This window comes from Ostrinia nubilalis, chromosome 20 (genome assembly GCF_963855985.1).
Source record: "Ostrinia nubilalis chromosome 20, ilOstNubi1.1, whole genome shotgun sequence".
Taxonomy (NCBI): domain Eukaryota; kingdom Metazoa; phylum Arthropoda; class Insecta; order Lepidoptera; family Crambidae; genus Ostrinia; species Ostrinia nubilalis.
This window is the reverse complement of record NC_087107.1, coordinates 11,167,244-11,185,079: the sequence shown is the minus strand read 5'-3', so window position 1 is coordinate 11,185,079 and position 17,836 is coordinate 11,167,244. Positions and strand designations below refer to the sequence as shown.

Here is a 17,836-nt window from a genome sequence, read left to right as displayed (position 1 = left end):
AATGTGTACACGAGTTTGTAGTTTATTTATTACTTACTTACGTGGATATACCTAATATTAATTTATATCTAACCATTATTTTATTTGCTATCATTGGTGATTCTGATGAGTACAATGATTGTTTAATAATAGTGGCGCCCTCTGGTTTGCGTCGTAATACAATAGAAGACCATGTTATTGGTAATTAATGATGATAGTGGAGGTTGTATTTGTGCAAACTAACGATATATGTTTTTGTTGCAAAGTAGCATCTAGCTTTAGGCCTATACCATCTTTAAATACCATTGTCCATGAGAAAAAGAAAAAAGCTACTTAGGTGTCCACTTCACCAAAATATTTTCTATTGCTTCCTCCTACTCTGGAAAGCCAAAGACAAAATAATAAAATCTGTATCTGCATCGCAATTGAAAACCGTTGAGAGATTTTAATTGGTTGTCTAATTTACATACCCTGCGGTACGAATGGGAACAACATAAGTATTGTGTAAGTTGTAGGTATTATCGTTTAGTAATAATTCATTGGAATAGTAATTGAATATTTAGTAGGTATTTACTAAACGGATGTTGAAGTATAAACTAACTTAAGGATGAGGGACTGGAATTCGCTGCCTGCTGCTGTATTTCCTGAACACTATAATCCGGGCGTTTTCAAGGCGAGAGTGAATAGGCACTTACAGGGCAGAATTATGTACCATCCTAGACTGCATCTCACTTATCACCAGGTGCGATTGCGGTCAAATGCCTTGTCTAGCATAAAAAAAGAGTTTCTGTATTTCAAATTTAATTAGGTAGGATGAAACATTTCGCCGCATACTGTTACCGCGCGTATTTGTTTTAGCACAATAACCCAAAAAAATATTTTGTTTCAAACCTATTAATTATTTTTCAAAATTATGTTAATTAATGTAAAGGAAGAACAATAATTAAAAAAAATATCAAAAATACTGCCAACATCACAAAAAAATCTGGTACCGTCTATCGACATCTCGAAGCGTACTCGAACGCGCTGATCCCTATCACTTATCGCCCAATTCACGCCGTCGCCCACAGGCGATCGCGTCCTGTGTCGTCGAAGTGGGCCTAATAGTTCTCGATAAGATTACTCCGACATTCGGATCGCAGTTGCAACTTCATTATTATTCCAGTTTAATTGAGCTATTAATAACAGTCGATTTGTACAGGATAAATGGAGCATTTAAAGGATTAAGGATCGTATTCAGTCCTAGAAGTTGACCATTTCTCTCCTATGATATTTAATTTGAAGCAACCTCACCAAAGAGTGCAGGTACTTTACCAATGTTAATATTTTTAAGATAAAACATAGATATAAAATATCTACATCTGACGTGGGTGGCAGAGAATATAATTAGCAGATTTTCAATTAAAAAATCATTAAAATATTGTTCATTGTTCTAGCCATTTTTTCCAGCGATAAATTGGTTGGTTGTACAGCAAAATGCGTCGTCGTAATACCCTTTGTTGGAATACCTTTAGATGTCATTGTACAGTTTTCCTGTAACAATTTACGGGAAAGGCCATTACGACGCCTCCTGTGGTCTGCTAAGCGACACAATGGCAAAATTAAACATCAGCCATTTTGTAGTTGCTATGAATCCCTGACGTTGCATTCTCCGCGCAATCAAGCTGTCTCCCGCGATTAACACCGGGAACAGTTATAAGGACTCCGTGGAGTATAAAATTAATTTCACACTGAAAGCCCCGGGCTTGTAAGCGGCCACTGTTGGATGATTATGAAATTGCAACTCGCTAATAGCATATCCAAAAAAGAACAGATAAACAAGGACAACCTCTGTTGATTAATCTAAGAGTATAGCATAAAAATGCGTCACACACAAGCAAGATACAATCATTCATATCAACACGATAATATTAGGATGAAAGCAAAATCAAAAATAGATTGGCATTGGCACACTTCACAAAGCATGGAATTCCACGCTCTGTGGCACACTTAATAAAAAAATAATTACTGTTATAATTATTTTTCCAATTTATTGTATTTCATGCAATAGACATAGTTAATTGTGTGCTGTACTGAATGAATGATGATGCATTGTATAAGCTACTTGGAATGACTAACGTGTCTGTAAAATGAGTTTACTCATTTATTCGGACTAAGTCGATGCGCCCAGCGGGTCCTCGCCATGGGTGGGACTCCCAACAGTACGCAGGCACGTTAGAAGCTTCATATAATTAGTAACGCGACTATTTCCTACTTTTAGAAGGGGTTACTGACGGCAGAAGTTCATTTAAACGCGTCGTTACACTTAATGTCGCGCTTAATGAAATTTAAGAGACTCAACGGCAACTCCGCGGGGGCGCTACAAATCCAACTCCGTATTTTCAGTTTACGGGAACAAGGAATTCTAATCTACTGCAGAAATGTTTATGGCAAAATTTAAATAAAGTGTTTGCTGTAACTGTTCCGAACATAAATCTGTGGCTCAAACTACGTTCTAGAGTTGATTTACACCACTTTCGCTTTGCAATTCGCTTCGAGATGATTCCAGGATTAATAAAGTTATATCTCTGGACATGCACTGGACATAACATATTAAACGTGTCTTGTAATCCTAATAAAGGGATATTCATGAGCAGTATCTCACAGCTGGTTAGCCTAAAGAAGTTCCGATGGTTCAAATTGCCACTGCCATAAATCAGAAGGGCAATATTTCTCACCCACCACCCAGTAAGCAGCAAACTATCTCGGATTGAATTTAATGTCTTCGAATTGCTAATGTCCGACTCTTGGGACAATTTAGGAGGCATTAGTGTACCTTACGGCGGTGCTCTTATACATATTTATGAATAAAATAGCCAATCTGTTTGTGCAGTGAGCTCACCTGGTTGTTAGGTGCATAACGGGCCTGTCTTGGGGGCAATATTGTGCTCTAAAAGGGAACTTCCAATTTGAATTTGCCAATTGTCGTGTCCGTACCTTTAATGTGCTGTATGATAAGTGTTTATTATGATGAGACTATATTCTCAAATACTCGTATTCAATGGAAAATAATATCAGGCTTAATATTGTACATTACATGGTTAATCTGTACCCTAGACTAATAAGTCGTTTTGTGTTGTCGACTTATTTTATGTTCTAAAAAATATTACATAGACGTGCGTCATATTGTAAACTAATTAAACCTTGTCTATTGTTTCAGAAGTATCTCTCGGACGATTGCGTCTTCGAGGAACACATAGAAGAGAACAACTACAACACATACTCGCGAGTCCGAGGCGGGAAGAAAACGTATTTAGCATTAGACAATAGAGGGAAGGCGAGGCGAACGCAGATTCCTGTGAGCAGGCAGCTGGGTAACCTCTCCTGGTACGCTTTGACTCTCACCAGGAGGTGGGAAGGCCACGGCGTGAAATACACGCAATGTGCGACGCGTCGACACCACGGCAAGCTGAAAAAGCCTCCCAAAAAACACACGCCTAGAGTCTGCATGCAGACAGTACACAGACAGAATCTGAGGCAGAAAAGGAAGCACAAGAAGGCTAACAACCCGAAGAAAAAGAGGCATCCAAAAGCGCGGAGAAGACACGGGAACGGCACGACGACGACGACCGAGGTCAGCTGGGACGAGTCGACGATGTCGACGATGTCTACGACTACGGATGTCGAGTTTTTTCGGTCGGCGACCGCGCAGGAGGCGGTCGGACGCGCCTGAGCCGCTCCCTGGTCGCGGTCGGGGCTGCCGTTGCGCTCGCTCACTAGCACCGTTCCACACTTACGCTATGAATCTCTTTACCATTCCTTATCAGTGCAACGCATCTATAACGACGCTTTCTTGCGTCCCCAATGCTCTCTTAGGCGCGCTGGCTCGCGGCTCTCAAGCTCAAGAGCACTAGATTGCAATCACCCCTCGATTCCACGACAGCGGTCGCTTACTTCATACCTTTCCTTTATTTGTAGTCATATACTCGTTTAATACTCAATAATAGAGTCATGTATCATACGTCAGCCCAAAAGGCAACACATAACAATAAAAACGAATGATATTATTCTACCAAAGCTACTGAAATTATCTATCTCAATTTATATTCCTAGTTCGCTTTAAACGTAGATTTATCGGCAAGATTCCAATTGTCTTAGTTACTGTTACTTATCATGAAATTATTAATGTAGATGATACTTGTAATTTGGTAATTTAAAATATTGTATTGAGTTGAGATTATCGTTATTGTAAGGTGGAACTGTGTTAGGAAGTGGCAAAAGTCTTTGCCAGTGACAATGCAAATATTATCTATTTACACAAACATGAAACAGCCACAAATATTAATGGCTCAATGGATCAAAATATCAATGACTCCCTAAATAAAACGTATCGGCTACCATTTGTTTCCCTCAGAGGTTTCTATTTAATTAACTCTAAGTGATTCGTTAATGGATCTGATAGGGAAACGGTCGGTTCCGTTACCGAAAAAATATCCATTTGCCGCCACCAGAAAATCTTAAACGATGGTAATATTCCGCGATTACAAAGTTCCCTCTCAGAAAGATATTCAAATTAAGAAATTATCATTAATTCCTACGATACAGGCATATTAATGAGGTGAATTAGCGTGATTTTTATTGACGACATAATCGTTTGCGTGGGAATGGTGGTATTGACACTGGCAAGGACCCCGAAACACATTTGTACTTAGTTGGGTGAGTGGGGTGTAATTTCTTAAGACAATGACTGAAAATTGGACTGAGTAATGTAGTTTATGTTGGTTTCGGTCTAGGCTATGATAGGATAAAGTGAAGTGCGGCGTAACGGCAAGCTTCTGAACTCTCATTTTAAGTTTAACGGTCTTGTGGAGGCGAGTAGTTTTGTACTTAATATACATACTCTGAACTATCAATATAATGACAAAGGTGTTCTGAGAGATCCGTTGCAGGATCGGTAGATCTAGATACGTAATATTTTGCTATGCGAATAGTTGGAACTCGAAATACTGCTTTATTATAATTTTTGAGCTCAAAACCACTCACCTCGCCGAGCCCAATCGAAGTAGTGATAACATTAACGACGGAGAAGTGACTATTAGTAAGTAGTTCTAAAACGTGTATCTAATTTGTAAATTTATTTATTTTCCATAGAGAAAGTGTATTTTGTTAACGTTTTAGTTGATGTTTTTTTATTCTCTTTCCCCCTTTAGTTCCAACTGATTGTAGATATGTAGGATTTCATACGCTTGTACTTTTAGTGAGCCAATTGTATTTGTATTATAGTGTTAAGTCCGCTCGGTAACAGTATGCGCGTATATGCAATTTGTAAAGTATGGATGCATTTGCAATATTGTGATTGAATGGATTTTTGCGACTACATTCTTTAGCCAGATCCCCTCAATTTAAGCGTAGATTTTGTATTCGGGCCAACGGGACGCTTTCAGCGAAAATTGTTATACTTATTTATTTTTTCACTAATGTATACGAATAATGTTCTCGGCATTTATTTCACATGTCATAAACTTTGCAATAAACTTACAATCTTCATAGTTTTATTGGTATGTAATGTACATAACATATTTATTTATATCCAGAACTTTGTAATAATTTAAGACTTTTGTAAATAGTTCGCTGATGATGTCTTGTCATGTTTAATGAAGAAATTCAGCAAGCTTTATTAATGTACCTACGTATGTAAGATGGATGTTAATTTGAATTTATTTATGTATGTATGCAACGTTTAGTCGTCAGTCGAAAACGGCCCGAAGTTTATACTCGGCTAAGCATTTAACCATCTTGTAAACTCCTATAACAACAGTAATGAAGAGTGTAGTTACTTCTCGTCGTTTTCGTGAACAATAAATTATTTAAAAACAATGTGACTCGTTATTATATTGTAAATTATACCAATTGATCATTATGTTAGCTTAGAAGCAGTATTTTGGTATTGTGAAAAGAGTTCTCCGATACAGTATCTAGTTTTGTAGTTTTTAATCGAATAGAGATTGTAGAAAATATCGACGTCGAGTAGTAATGTTCTTCCACCGGCAGCAAGTTATTGCGTTTGAAGACAGGTTTATGTGTGCTTCGGTGCTGTGTTCGCAAATTCAATAGTAAATCCACAAGATATCCCCTCAAAAGTTTATATTTTTTGGATACGTATATCGCTTTGTATAAAAATACTACCAACATTGTAAACACATTTTAATTAAAAGTGAGATTTTTGTGAGTTTGCTTACTACTGTACTGTACCAACTGGCCATAGACATTGAGCAAAAGACTATTTGATTGACTCAGCATTTTTTGCGCGGGAAAAGTTTTAAATCAAATGAAGTCTAAGCCTGAAGTCAGTGGCAGCAACGAATGTAATAAAATATGAATCGTACGCTATGATAATGCACATGTGCCATACACCCCACCCGGGTCTACCTACCGATTCCATAGACATTTACTTAGCTACTTCTTTTTACGTATATTTTCCAATTTTAAATGGGGAAGGAGAACAGGCTAAAAACACCGATTTTCTACAAAAAACTTGCGACTAACATTAATATCATAATATCTGCAATACCAATTTTGCCAGATTTTTAACCTAATGTCTTCTTGATGTCATTTTAAAGTTCAAAATCAAAATTGCAACCGTAGTCCGTAACCTTAAAAATTATTTGAATGGCCTGTCTCAGATTCACCCAAAAATATGTTTAAGAAGGACAAGAGGAGTCAAACAGTATTAATAAATTAATGTTGATACATTTACAATTATTTTCATTAATATTGTTGTAACTTTGAGACGTTCGTAGTCACTTGGAGTACATTTACGATGTACGAAATTTTTGTAAAAGTTTTCTAATAATCTTTAGACGTTTCTAAAGTAGATTTTTAATCAACTTTTTACCTACCTTACGTAGTTTACCAAAAGATTGATTGAAACTTTTAGACAATAACTTTTTACAGCCACTTATACCGACAAATAAATAAAAATGAATATATAAATGCTACATGGTGTTTTATTTAACTGTAATATAACTCTTAAATAATACAGGCAAAAAGTAAAGTACTAAGTAAACGTCATCATAGCTTAAACAATGGAGACGTTTGGCGGAAAAAAGTGCTTGGAAGCAAAATGGCGATTGCTAAGCGGCTAGCGCTGTCACTGCCGATTAGAAGTTAGCAAAATAATTATGTTAGCAAACGTGTTCTCGCCGAAAACAAGCGCTTTTTTCTACCAAACTCCCCCAATGAATGATTGCGGGTTCGAATCCCGCGGGTAAAAAAAACTAAATGCTTCTTGCCATCTACATATTATACTTTTAAGCTACATTTTGGAAGTAAATGGGTATCCATGCATTTGCTGGAATTTACAATATCTAAGTATCGTTGTATTTTTATTTTATTTTAAGTTAATAACATAATAATTATATTTTTTTTGTAACAATAATCGGTTGTAGTGTAGTGGAACGTACTCATTAATCGATCGTTCTTTTTTCACGTTGGCAGCACTGTGAAATGACGTTCCGCTTGCCAATCGCAATCTGTTAGAAAGAGAGAGTCAAATACACTGAGCCACCTTGTGCAACAGAGATAGCTATATCTCATACTCACGTTTTTAAACTCTTACAAGAATTAAACACCTAAAGTAGTTCTTATTACCATCACACAGAAGCTAAAATGTATTGTCTCCATTAAAACTTAAATTTGTCTGTTATCGTATGAAGGTCACTCGGGTGCGCCGAGTGTGGTGTTTCTTGAAGCCCGCTCGACGCTAGCTCGCTCGATGCATCATTCGAGTCGCCATCTTGTCGAACAAAATAATACTCGTGATCAACTTTTGATTCGATACGCGTTCATAATCGTTTTACCATCAGAATTTGGGCGGCAAATTGACTATCAATCGGCATCGATAAAAGATCACCATGAAGAAATGTTCATCGGTTGTGTGGCGATTCTTCGATCGGGTTGAAAATGAAAACAAGAGATGTTTTGCTGTGTTGTGTAAATTGTGTGATACTCAATACAAGTTTTTCGGGAATACGACTAACCTGAGAGCTCATTTAATCAACAAGCACCCACTGCAATGGGAATTATCACAGAGCGGTACCTTCGATGAATCGAGTTTCCGTGTGGAAGATGACGAGTCCAATCAGTCTACCCTATCGCCAAAACGAAGAAAGTATAAGGGCTACAAAGACAAAAACGTACGTTATTCAATATCAGTTGATAATGCAAGAAATACGGGAGCCGGGCGAATCCCGAAAATCGAAATACAAAGGGTATTTATTACATTATGTTTAGGTTATCTTTTTGAGGGATGCTGATAACAGATATCGATTCACTGCTTTGCAATGGCAATCGATTTGTTCAACACAAATAAAAAATATCAATTTTAACTTAATTTACTGTTTAAAAATGTTTGGCTTGTCAAATATAGGTTATATCGACATCATTACATGTAAAAAATCTAAATGCTTTCATTAAAAATCAAGTGTTGAGGGGTTGACTTTAGATTACATGTAAATAATAACAGTATTATTTTCATTTTAGGTTGATGTTCTCGAGAACACGGACTTAGAAAATGAGGCAAATGAGAACGAAGAAAATGAAGCCACTTACAACTTGGTCCGACAGCTTCATGACAACCGGGGATCAGATGAAGAATGGCTCGAAGAAGACCACTACGCTGCTGTAGACACTACATTTGAGCCAAAGCGCAAGAGAGTGTACAGGAAGATCAAACGTGAAGTAATTACACCGCCACCACGACGCAGATCTTCCACTTATGTACCTCACACAATCAAGACACCGTTAATTCTTGATCAGTCTACGAGTTTTAGAGATGAGTATGCTGTGTTCGGGGAATACGTTGCCAACAAGCTCCGCAAGTTCAAGGGTCCTCGAACACGTGGGAATTTGCAGCAGTTGATTACAACGATACTGTGGCAAGCCGAGTATGGGACGTATGACAATGCTGACGCTGTGAAACGGGTGCTTATGTACACTGCACAGGAGCCAGAGCAGTCTCCTGATTTAGAAACGCACATCCATGTTCAGGCGGAAGAAGTAGTTGAAGAACAGGGAGACCAAGAACCAAACCAAAGCGCAGAATCGGAGAGTTTAGTCACTATGGCAGAATAGATTAATAGTTGTTTGCTTAGTTTATGGGACGTTGCATTGGTGTTAATTAAGTATATTTTTTGGTTTATTTTGAAATAGCCGCGAGTCAAATAGTTTTTAATTTTGAAACACAATTAGCAACACTGACTGTTACATCATGTATGTAATCATTTAAAAGATTTTGTTAATAAAACTACAAGACATTATTTTAAAGTTTATTTTGAATCTTTCAGTCCTGATTAATACAAAATTTTTGAATGTTTTTTATTGATTGAATAGGTACCAACGCTCTCTTGTTAAAAATATTTTAAAAATATTGATGTAAACATATTCATGATCAAGCTTGCTTCAACTCTATTGATTATGTGATATAATAATCTTATTATAAAGTTATATGTTTTTTTCAAGTTAGTTACATAGAACTATGGTATCTGACTAAAAAATCATGTTCACAAGTTGATAAACTAACAAGATTTGGACTACATAAATAACATGAAAAATGATAAATTTCATCCCCTATTTTCATTTATTTTTGCATCAAAAAGAAGCCATTTGATAGAAAAATAATGCATACAACATCCTTACAAAACCAGCTTGTTCCAAGCCAAGGCTGACTGCTCCAAAAACTGCAATAGGTATGTACTATAGTAAGTATTAAAATGTATGATAAATTGTTCTTTCTTACAGATTTCTTAAGACTTAATAGTAGAGTAATTAAGAGATACTCGTATTTTTGTAAAAAAAAATCGAATCAGTATTTATTGATATTGATAATACCTATTGTTCAGCAAAATTATTTTATTATAGTCTTAGAAATAACACCCGCTACGTCAGCGTGACGTCATATCGTTCGATCCTGTTGTCTCTGTCTTAGAGAGGGAAGGCACGAGAAACCGGCCGCCCCGCGCACCGCGACACTTTGCTCGAGCGTTTTGGTTGTGACGGACGTTCTCTCGGTTCAGGGACTGTGATATTTGTGACCTAGATCATTATTTCTGCCATAGGCATATTTCTTTATTACGTTAATTTGATTTGTGGAATTATTGGTTTCGGTTATGTAATAAATCGATATCTGCTGGTGCCGTACATTACTTTTAAAAAGCACTCTCACCTCTGATCCTTAAGATCAGAAGTGGGATTGACCACGCGTTCTAACCGTTTTTGCCATCTATTTTTGCCTTAGTTTGTGATTATCAGTGCAGTGTTAAAAGTTAAGATGACCAGGCGTTCGTCTAGATTAAAAAAAGAACGTGATTATTCTCGTAGACAGTGTCGTGATAAAAGTTAGTTAAACGTCGGGTTTGTTCGAATATCGAATGCCGCCGTTAAATGAACGTGTGCATCGATGAGTATTGAGTATCGAGGTAGGTCACCTAGGCGATGTGTACGCACTCCGCGTCGTAGTCCTATTGGGAATCGTGAATATTCACGTAGCCCTCATAGTGATTTTTGTAGGCGCTGTGACAGTTCGTACGGCCGCCGCCATAGCTCGCGCAACGATGTGTTTGGGAAAATTTCGTCGCGAATTGACTCGTTTGAGGGTGGATTGCAACTGTAAGTGACACCGTCCAATATTATTTTTCTGGAGCTTGTTTGTGATGGAATTGTTACGTGTCTCATTTGCGGCAGTATGGGCCATAAAAAGGGTGGCGCTGCCCAAAGGAAACTAAATACGGAGAGTGCGGTCCTACAGCGCGACGCGACTGCGTAACCATCACCGTCGACACCGGATGGTGGGAGGAGTAATAAATAGGCTTGTGTAGTACATGTACTATGTACTAATAGGAAGCAATTCCTTTAGTTCACTTTAATACAGCCGTTCACGAATAAATAGGTGTGAACGAAACGTTAAATTGGTGACAAGCGCGCGCGTGCGAGATGGATTCGGCTCTGTGAGTGTGTTGCGAGTATTTTGCGACATTGTACTTAAAGGTGATAGTAATAAAGACGTTTTTCGTCCGATCTGATTAAAAAAATCGGTGTACGAAAAAGAACTAACTACATTTGACCAATGAAGAATGTTCACTAATTTTGTTTTTTAGCTTTCTGTATTCTCTGTTAAAAATAAAAAATACACGTGAAAGAATTATTTCGATACGTCAATTAGTTTAAAAGATATTGAATTTTAAAAGTGCGGGCGGCGGCCCGCCCTCCATTTTATGCGCGTGACGTCATATTACCACAGAATACATAATAGTAGCAACAGAAATTGCACTCCTTTGTGTAGGATCAGATGCCGACATTTTAACGGTAATAATAATAATGCAAAATATCCAACGCACATGGTGCATTCGAAATCGCACCTTACTACTACGCTCACAAGAGCGCAATTTTTTTGTGTTCAGATTTGATCTACCTCACAGCTCAAGCGTCAGGGTTGTATAAGCAAAGTAAAATAAATAAAAACTTAACTTTAAGAAGCACTTATTGTATTTACGATTGGTAAACTTTAATCTAGTGGTGTTTGTATAATCGTACCATCTCTAAAGTACCTATTAATAAACTTCAGTGTTGCGATAATTCGAAATTGGACAAACATTTTTAAAAGGTGTAGTGTCGGAAAATAGACTCAATGAAGTAAAGTTAATGTTTTTATTAGCTAAAATAATTTTTTTGCTACAGTTTTTTGTCAAAGTATTTCAAAATTATTTAAAAAGTGTAGTTTTTTTAATTATTTAAATTACTACAGTTAATTATTATTCCTAAATATTACGATTTTCCATTAAAGAAGGATAACAGTGCTGTTGGAACAATAAACCTTGATTACGACGATGATCGACCGAGCGTGTATAGAAATACGCGTGTGCTCACAGGCGCGTGGCGGCCCTCACTGATTTGCAACTTGAAGTTGTCGCGCGCTGTAGGTAATTATCTCGGCCGGCATAGGCGAGTGACGGAGGCCTGATATTACAGTGACTGGCTCATATTTGTATGGGTGGAATCTTGCAAGCTGAATTAAGACCCACTTCCAGGCAACCGATTAAGCTGAAATTTCACAAACACATGTGATTTGGATGACCATGCAATATTATGATGACATGGAGCTGATCTGATGATGGAGCTGGAAGGTGGCCATAGGAACTCTATAATAAAACGACTTAAATGCATCGAGTTTGGGCTCGTTCGTTTTGTATTGATCAGTATTTTAATTCTATATAGTAATCAGGGTCTAATGATGAAGCTGGAAGGTAATTCGCAATAAAACGACACAATCGCATCAAGTTTGGGTTTGGTTCAATTTTAATTTCTGCGATGGGTCTGGGTGTTAATATGTATAATAAGTTTGTATTTACAAAAAAAAATGTATTTAAGTAGGGTCAAGGAGGCAACAGTGACTCGGTCGGCTACAGTGGCTCAGTCATGTTTCTACCTGAAGGCATAGGAATATATATTTGTCTCTTTTACCGATTCAAAGGTCTTGGTACCCGAACACGTTTAAACCAGTTTGCTCGCCGGTCAAGTGCCGTGCGGAAGGGTGAGGGAATGTTTTTTGTTTTCGCGCCCACTAAATTACATTCTAAGGTGAGTTTCGATTGTTTTCATATCTTTGTTTGTTGCTATAGGTAATAGCCGTTATATTTATCGGATAGTAGGTCTTGTATCAATTGTCTTTAATCCGAATTTTGACTAATTTGTTTTACATCTTGGTTTTTTTGATCAAATATTTACAAAATGGCGTAGAAGTACACAGTGACTCAATTTTAATACTTTATACGAATTCAATATTTTTATAACTTTAAATCGAATTTTGTTTTTTATTTACAGAATGCCACGGAAAAAAACCGACAGAAAAATAGGGAAGAAATAAATAACGAAGAGATTGAGATGACTTAAGATCTTATAGGTAGCAATAAAAGTACTAAGAGTCGTGTTGAATTGTTGATTATAATAAGAATAGCTTGTGCAGTTTTGTTATTATTTCTAATAAAAAACTACGCGGAATGGGCATTTTCTTTTCATATAAATACTGCCGTACCACGTTAATACTGTGTACCACGGTAGTGAGTCAGTGTGTACACCTAGTAGTCCACAGTGGCTCAATTATCATTTTTTTGTTTTAGGTTCCTACTTTGACATAAGTAGTAAATAATGTAGAATCATGAGTGCTCAGTTACAGTTCAATAGTGTGTCTAAAATGTGAGCAAATTTTAGGCCAATATTAAAGCGATATCTATTTTTATTAAGCTTCGAAAAAAAAGTGAGTCACTGTTGCCTCCCTGACCCTATGTTTATATCCGTATTCTAGTGAGCGGACACTGTGAATGTACGTCACGCGGGGTCACGTGACCGTCGGCGGGACTCAATATTTAAGCGAACTTTGAATGCCTATAAAATCATAACTACTGGGTATTTTTGAATGAAATAAAAACTAATGTATTTGTAAATGTAAAAGCTTAACTGTAACATAGGTTTCAAGTGATTTTGCATACCTAGTAACATTCTCAATTGTACTAGTTTGGAGCGATCCGTCACAGATCCGTTCAGTGTCCGAGAAAGAACAAGCCTAGTAATAAATATTGCACGTTTTTTATTGGTCATTTTGTCGATTCTTGCTTTTAAAAGCAGCGTTGGGGGATTCGAGTGGGAGTCGGTCTTCAAGTGTGGGTTTTTGCTTAGAGTCGAATCCCAGCTCAGTGGAATAACATAATACCCGCATTATTAGTGCAAAATGTACCCGTTAATATTTCGATTGACAGCGGGTCGGACATTTTTTTAATTTCCGAATCAGTTTTGAAGCGTTTTAATTTTATTTTAATAGAATCCCGGCTTATTGTTTGATGCGAGGAATTGGAAGTCAGGAGGTCGAATTAACTTCGTACGTGACGAGAAGACTTTTCAAAATCTTGTAAGCAACGCGATGGTTCTTGTGGTTTTCGTGATGGATCACAAGACCATGTCTTGGTGAAAATTTTGGTTTGACCAAACAAAAAAATTATGTAGTGGGTAACCTTCCCACGTCTTCGTCAGTAGTACTACCGTCGACTCCAAATCAAATCAAATCATTTATTGCATTACATGTGTGGTTTGACAATATCGAGCCCTGACCCTGAGTATCGTGCGCTGCCTTTGCTGGATTCCGAGCGGCGCATTCCTGTGGATGCGGTGGCCCTGGGGGCATGGAGCAGGAGCAGCAGCGCGACTTGCGCAACTACCAGGGAGGACGTAGTGAACAGGAATATTGGTGCTTTGTCTAGTTTGCTACAAACAAGGTCCTGTAACTTTTGTCTTTCTTTTCTTATCTACCCTTGTATACTCACGGACATTGCCCGCGGGTGGCGTGACCGGAGGGAGCGGCGAGCGTTCGGCGAACGAACGAGCAATGTTCGGTTCGCGAGGGGACATCGAAGAAGACGATCCTGACGAATATGTGCATAATTTTTGATATTTGATGTGCAGAGGAAGGCCGAGCGTGTGTTTTGAAGTAAACGTGCTGCCCATACAAGTTTGAACGGGCGCTGGCGCATCACCACTATGACTTGGAGTTGCTGGCTGGGTCCTGCATCGAAAAACCCAGGAGGCCGCCGAGCACATGGGCTCGTGGCGCGGCGAGTGGACCCCAGGGGCTTGCGGAGCATTCTTGGAGGATGGCGAATCTTCACTTGACATGCAAATACGGCCTCTGTCAGTTTCTGGCTTTGTCCAGGCAGACGCTGACTGGTTTTTAATACCTGAAGCGTAGTGTTGACTTTGACATGCAAATACGGCCTCTGTCAGTTACTGGCTTTGTCCAGGCAGACGCTGACTGGTTTTTAATACCTGAAGCGTAGTGTTGACTTTGACATGCAAATACGGCCTCTGTCAGTTTCTGGCTTTGTCCAGGCAGACGCTGACTGGTTTTTAATACCTGAAGCGTAGTGTTGACTTTGACATGCAAATACGGCCTCTGTCAGTTTCTGGCTTTGTCCAGGCAGACGCTGACTGGTTTTTAATACCTGAAGCGTAGTGTTGACTTTGACATGCAAATACGGCCTCTGTCAGTTTCTGGCTTTGTCCAGGCAGACGCTGACTGGTTTTTAATACCTGAAGCGTAGTGTTGACTTTGACATGCAAATACGGCCTCTGTCAGTTTCTGGCTTTGTCCAGGCAGACACTGACTGGTTTTTAATACCTGAAGCGTAGTGTTGACTTTGACATGCAAATACGGCCTCTGTCAGTTTCTGGCTCTGTCCAGGCAGACGTTGATGGTTTTTAATACCAGATGCGTAGTTTTGATTTTGACATGCAAAGACGGCCTCTGTCAGTTTCTGGCTCTGTCCAGGCAGACGCCGCGGGTTTTTAATACCCAAGGTGTAGTGTTGGCATGCAAATATGGCCTCTGCTGACGGCGACGGGTTAGTAAGCACATTATGCAAACTTTGGGCCTCTTTTGTGCTTACTGTTCTAACTAATCTACGGATAATAGCATTCCGGAGCTATTATTCGTAGGACTAGTAATTTTCTTTCACTAATTGTTTTTATTTTATTATTCACTATCTGAGTTTAGTTAATTTGAACGTCAGTTTGGGTCTCTTATCGCAATCACATGAGTGCACGCATGGGATTGTGCTAAAAGGCTGTGATCTTTCTAACATTTGTGAATTTTAACTTCAAGAAACGACGGTTTCACTTTGGTTCCTTGTAACTGTCATACATTGAACATACACCACTGACATTCCAGATGATTACCATGGAACCGACTAACATTTGTGAATTTTAACTTCAAGAAACGACGGTTTCACTTTGGTTCCTTGTAACTGTCATACATTGAACATATACCACTGACATTCCAGATGATAACCATGGAACCGAACATGGATGAACCAACCTGGTGAGGGTCAGCCTCAAGCTGCACCTCAGGGCTCCGAGCATCAGCTTCCTGCGGACCAGGGCTGCGATGACCAGCCTTTGGCGGGTCCGAGCTGCGCAGATCAGTTTTCAAACGTCGGGGAGGTTATGCTGCGCGCGGAAGAAGCCGTGGCTGATGGGGAGCAGGCAGCGGTCGAGGACGCCGCACGATCAGGAACGGCCGTCTTAGAAATAACACCCGCTACGTCAGCGTGACGTCATATCGTTCGATCCTGTTGTCTCTGTCTTAGAGAGGGAAGGCACGAGAAACCGGCCGCCCCGCGCACCGCGACACTTTGCTCGAGCGTTTTGGTTGTGACGGACGTTCTCTCGGTTCAGGGACTGTGATATTTGTGACCTAGATCATTATTTCTGCCATAGGCATATTTCTTTATTACGTTAATTTGATTTGTGGAATTATTGGTTTCGGTTATGTAATAAATCGATATCTGCTGGTGCCGTACATTACTTTTAAAAAGCACTCTCACCTCTGATCCTTAAGAATAGTTTAAAACGATGCTTCGATGTCACCCTAGCTCGGCTCGCCCAACAAGTCGAGGGTTCAATTCCCAATTTAAACATTCTGATTTTTTAAGTTTCAAAAACTAAAAAGTCTTATGTATGTACTGCTAGAATATTCATGTGTGGAAATTATGAGCTCCTGGCACTGCCGGCTGCGGGTTCGAATCCCGCTTGGGGACAACCCTAGTGCCTGCCTACCTACATCTCTGCGTTTACTTCCTCACATTAGCAAAGTTGCAAAATGAACTCGGAGATGTATATTGATAATTCTTTATTTATACGTCGTAGTTGGGAATTATAGATACGGATATACCTTATTTATCGGTTTAAATTCTGTAGGACTATTCGTTAATAACTGTGCTATAGTAGCAGCCACCGAGCTCCGCCATTGCATTGTATTGTGCCTGGTGCATAATAGATGAGGGTATTTGGGTCAGCTGTTCAGCTCATAAACGACAGGATGCATCTTAATTATTGCAATTTGCACTGCTAAATAGGGGCTCGCGTTTAATATTTCCATTTAAGATATTAAATTAAATATTTTTTACTCAAGTTAACTACAAGCATATTTAAAAAAAGTAGCTTCGACCTACCTACCTATCTACATTAACTTAACATATAGAAAATCCAAATGGGAATCGAATCCACAACCTTCACTTTTCCCGCTTATCAATCCTCACTACATCGAGTGGTATTCTATGGAAGCGTGTTCTTTATTAGTATTCGATTTAATGAGCATACTGAGTAGCGAGTGACTACAGAAAATTATCAGTATTTACATTTTATTATTACCACATTACCACAATAATAATTATTTAGCATTATTTTTTAAAATCTCAGTCGAGATTTTATTCAGTCGGGGAGAGTCGATGACAGCGCATGCGCGGTTACCTTTTCGCACAAATCTATCCCTCCCGCTCGCACACGTCAATCAGCTGTTCTGCCAACATGGCCACGCTAGGACGTAGCTCGACGAAATTATTGAAAAAAGTTCAAATTAACCCTGTTTTCTCTCGCAATTTTAGTAATGTGAAGTGTGGAAATGTGAATAAGACTGTACTGAAAACATGTGCCTGTGTGTTCGGTGGAAGTTTGCTGTACTACGCCGTAAAAAGCTATCAAAATGGAAACACTGTCTACGCTCTCAAAGTTAAGGTAAGTTGGTGTTTATTTACTTAATTAGCGTTGTTTTCGTCGTAAAACTGCTTTGTTGGGCCCTAAACGTGTTAATTGATGTGGTGATTAACTACAGTGTTACTGTTAGGGCGTAGTTATGTCACATTTAATCCGAAATCACGCAGCCGCAATGCTTGTTTATAAATAGCACGAAATTTTGACATTTGCGCGCTCGTTCAGAAACTGTTCTGCGTCGAGGTATCTTATCCATGTGCTATTTTATGCTTGTCGAGGTTGCAAATAA

The 17,836-nt window shown here is 38.7% G+C and overlaps 3 protein-coding genes across 7 annotated transcripts in view; all 3 read left to right on the top strand.

The window, feature by feature from the left end:
• The window catches only part of LOC135081899 (fibroblast growth factor 5), a 242,693-nt gene extending 229,682 nt beyond the window's left edge, over nucleotides 1-13,011 (top strand). Inside the window, exons 4-6 of the mRNA XM_063976681.1 lie at nucleotides 3,179-3,685; nucleotides 12,385-12,591; nucleotides 12,835-13,011. Coding sequence (XP_063832751.1) covers nucleotides 3,179-3,685; nucleotides 12,385-12,591; nucleotides 12,835-12,903 — 783 coding nt within the window. The 3' untranslated portion in view covers nucleotides 12,904-13,011. The remainder of the gene's footprint in view (nucleotides 1-3,178; nucleotides 3,686-12,384; nucleotides 12,592-12,834) is intronic.
• LOC135081653 (uncharacterized) lies at nucleotides 7,710-9,275 on the top strand. Of its 2 annotated transcripts, none has more exons than XM_063976415.1 (2): nucleotides 7,710-8,153; nucleotides 8,500-9,275. In XM_063976415.1, the coding sequence occupies exons 1-2, from the start codon at nucleotides 7,872-7,874 to the stop codon at nucleotides 9,088-9,090; spliced, it is 873 nt and encodes a 290-aa protein (XP_063832485.1). In that variant the 5' UTR covers nucleotides 7,710-7,871; the 3' UTR covers nucleotides 9,091-9,275. The 2 variants fall into 2 exon arrangements, with proteins under 2 accessions (XP_063832485.1, XP_063832484.1); XM_063976414.1 differs by having other exon boundaries at nucleotides 7,711-8,228.
• A 4,316-nt stretch (nucleotides 13,012-17,327) lies between the features above and the next one.
• LOC135081651 (calcium uptake protein 3, mitochondrial) overlaps nucleotides 17,328-17,836 on the top strand; it is a 118,910-nt gene continuing 118,401 nt past the window's right edge. For all 4 annotated transcript variants that reach the window (XM_063976411.1, XM_063976409.1, XM_063976410.1 and 1 more), the window contains exon 1: nucleotides 17,328-17,571. In XM_063976411.1, coding sequence (XP_063832481.1) covers nucleotides 17,365-17,571 — 207 coding nt within the window. In that variant the 5' untranslated portion in view covers nucleotides 17,328-17,364. The remainder of the gene's footprint in view (nucleotides 17,572-17,836) is intronic.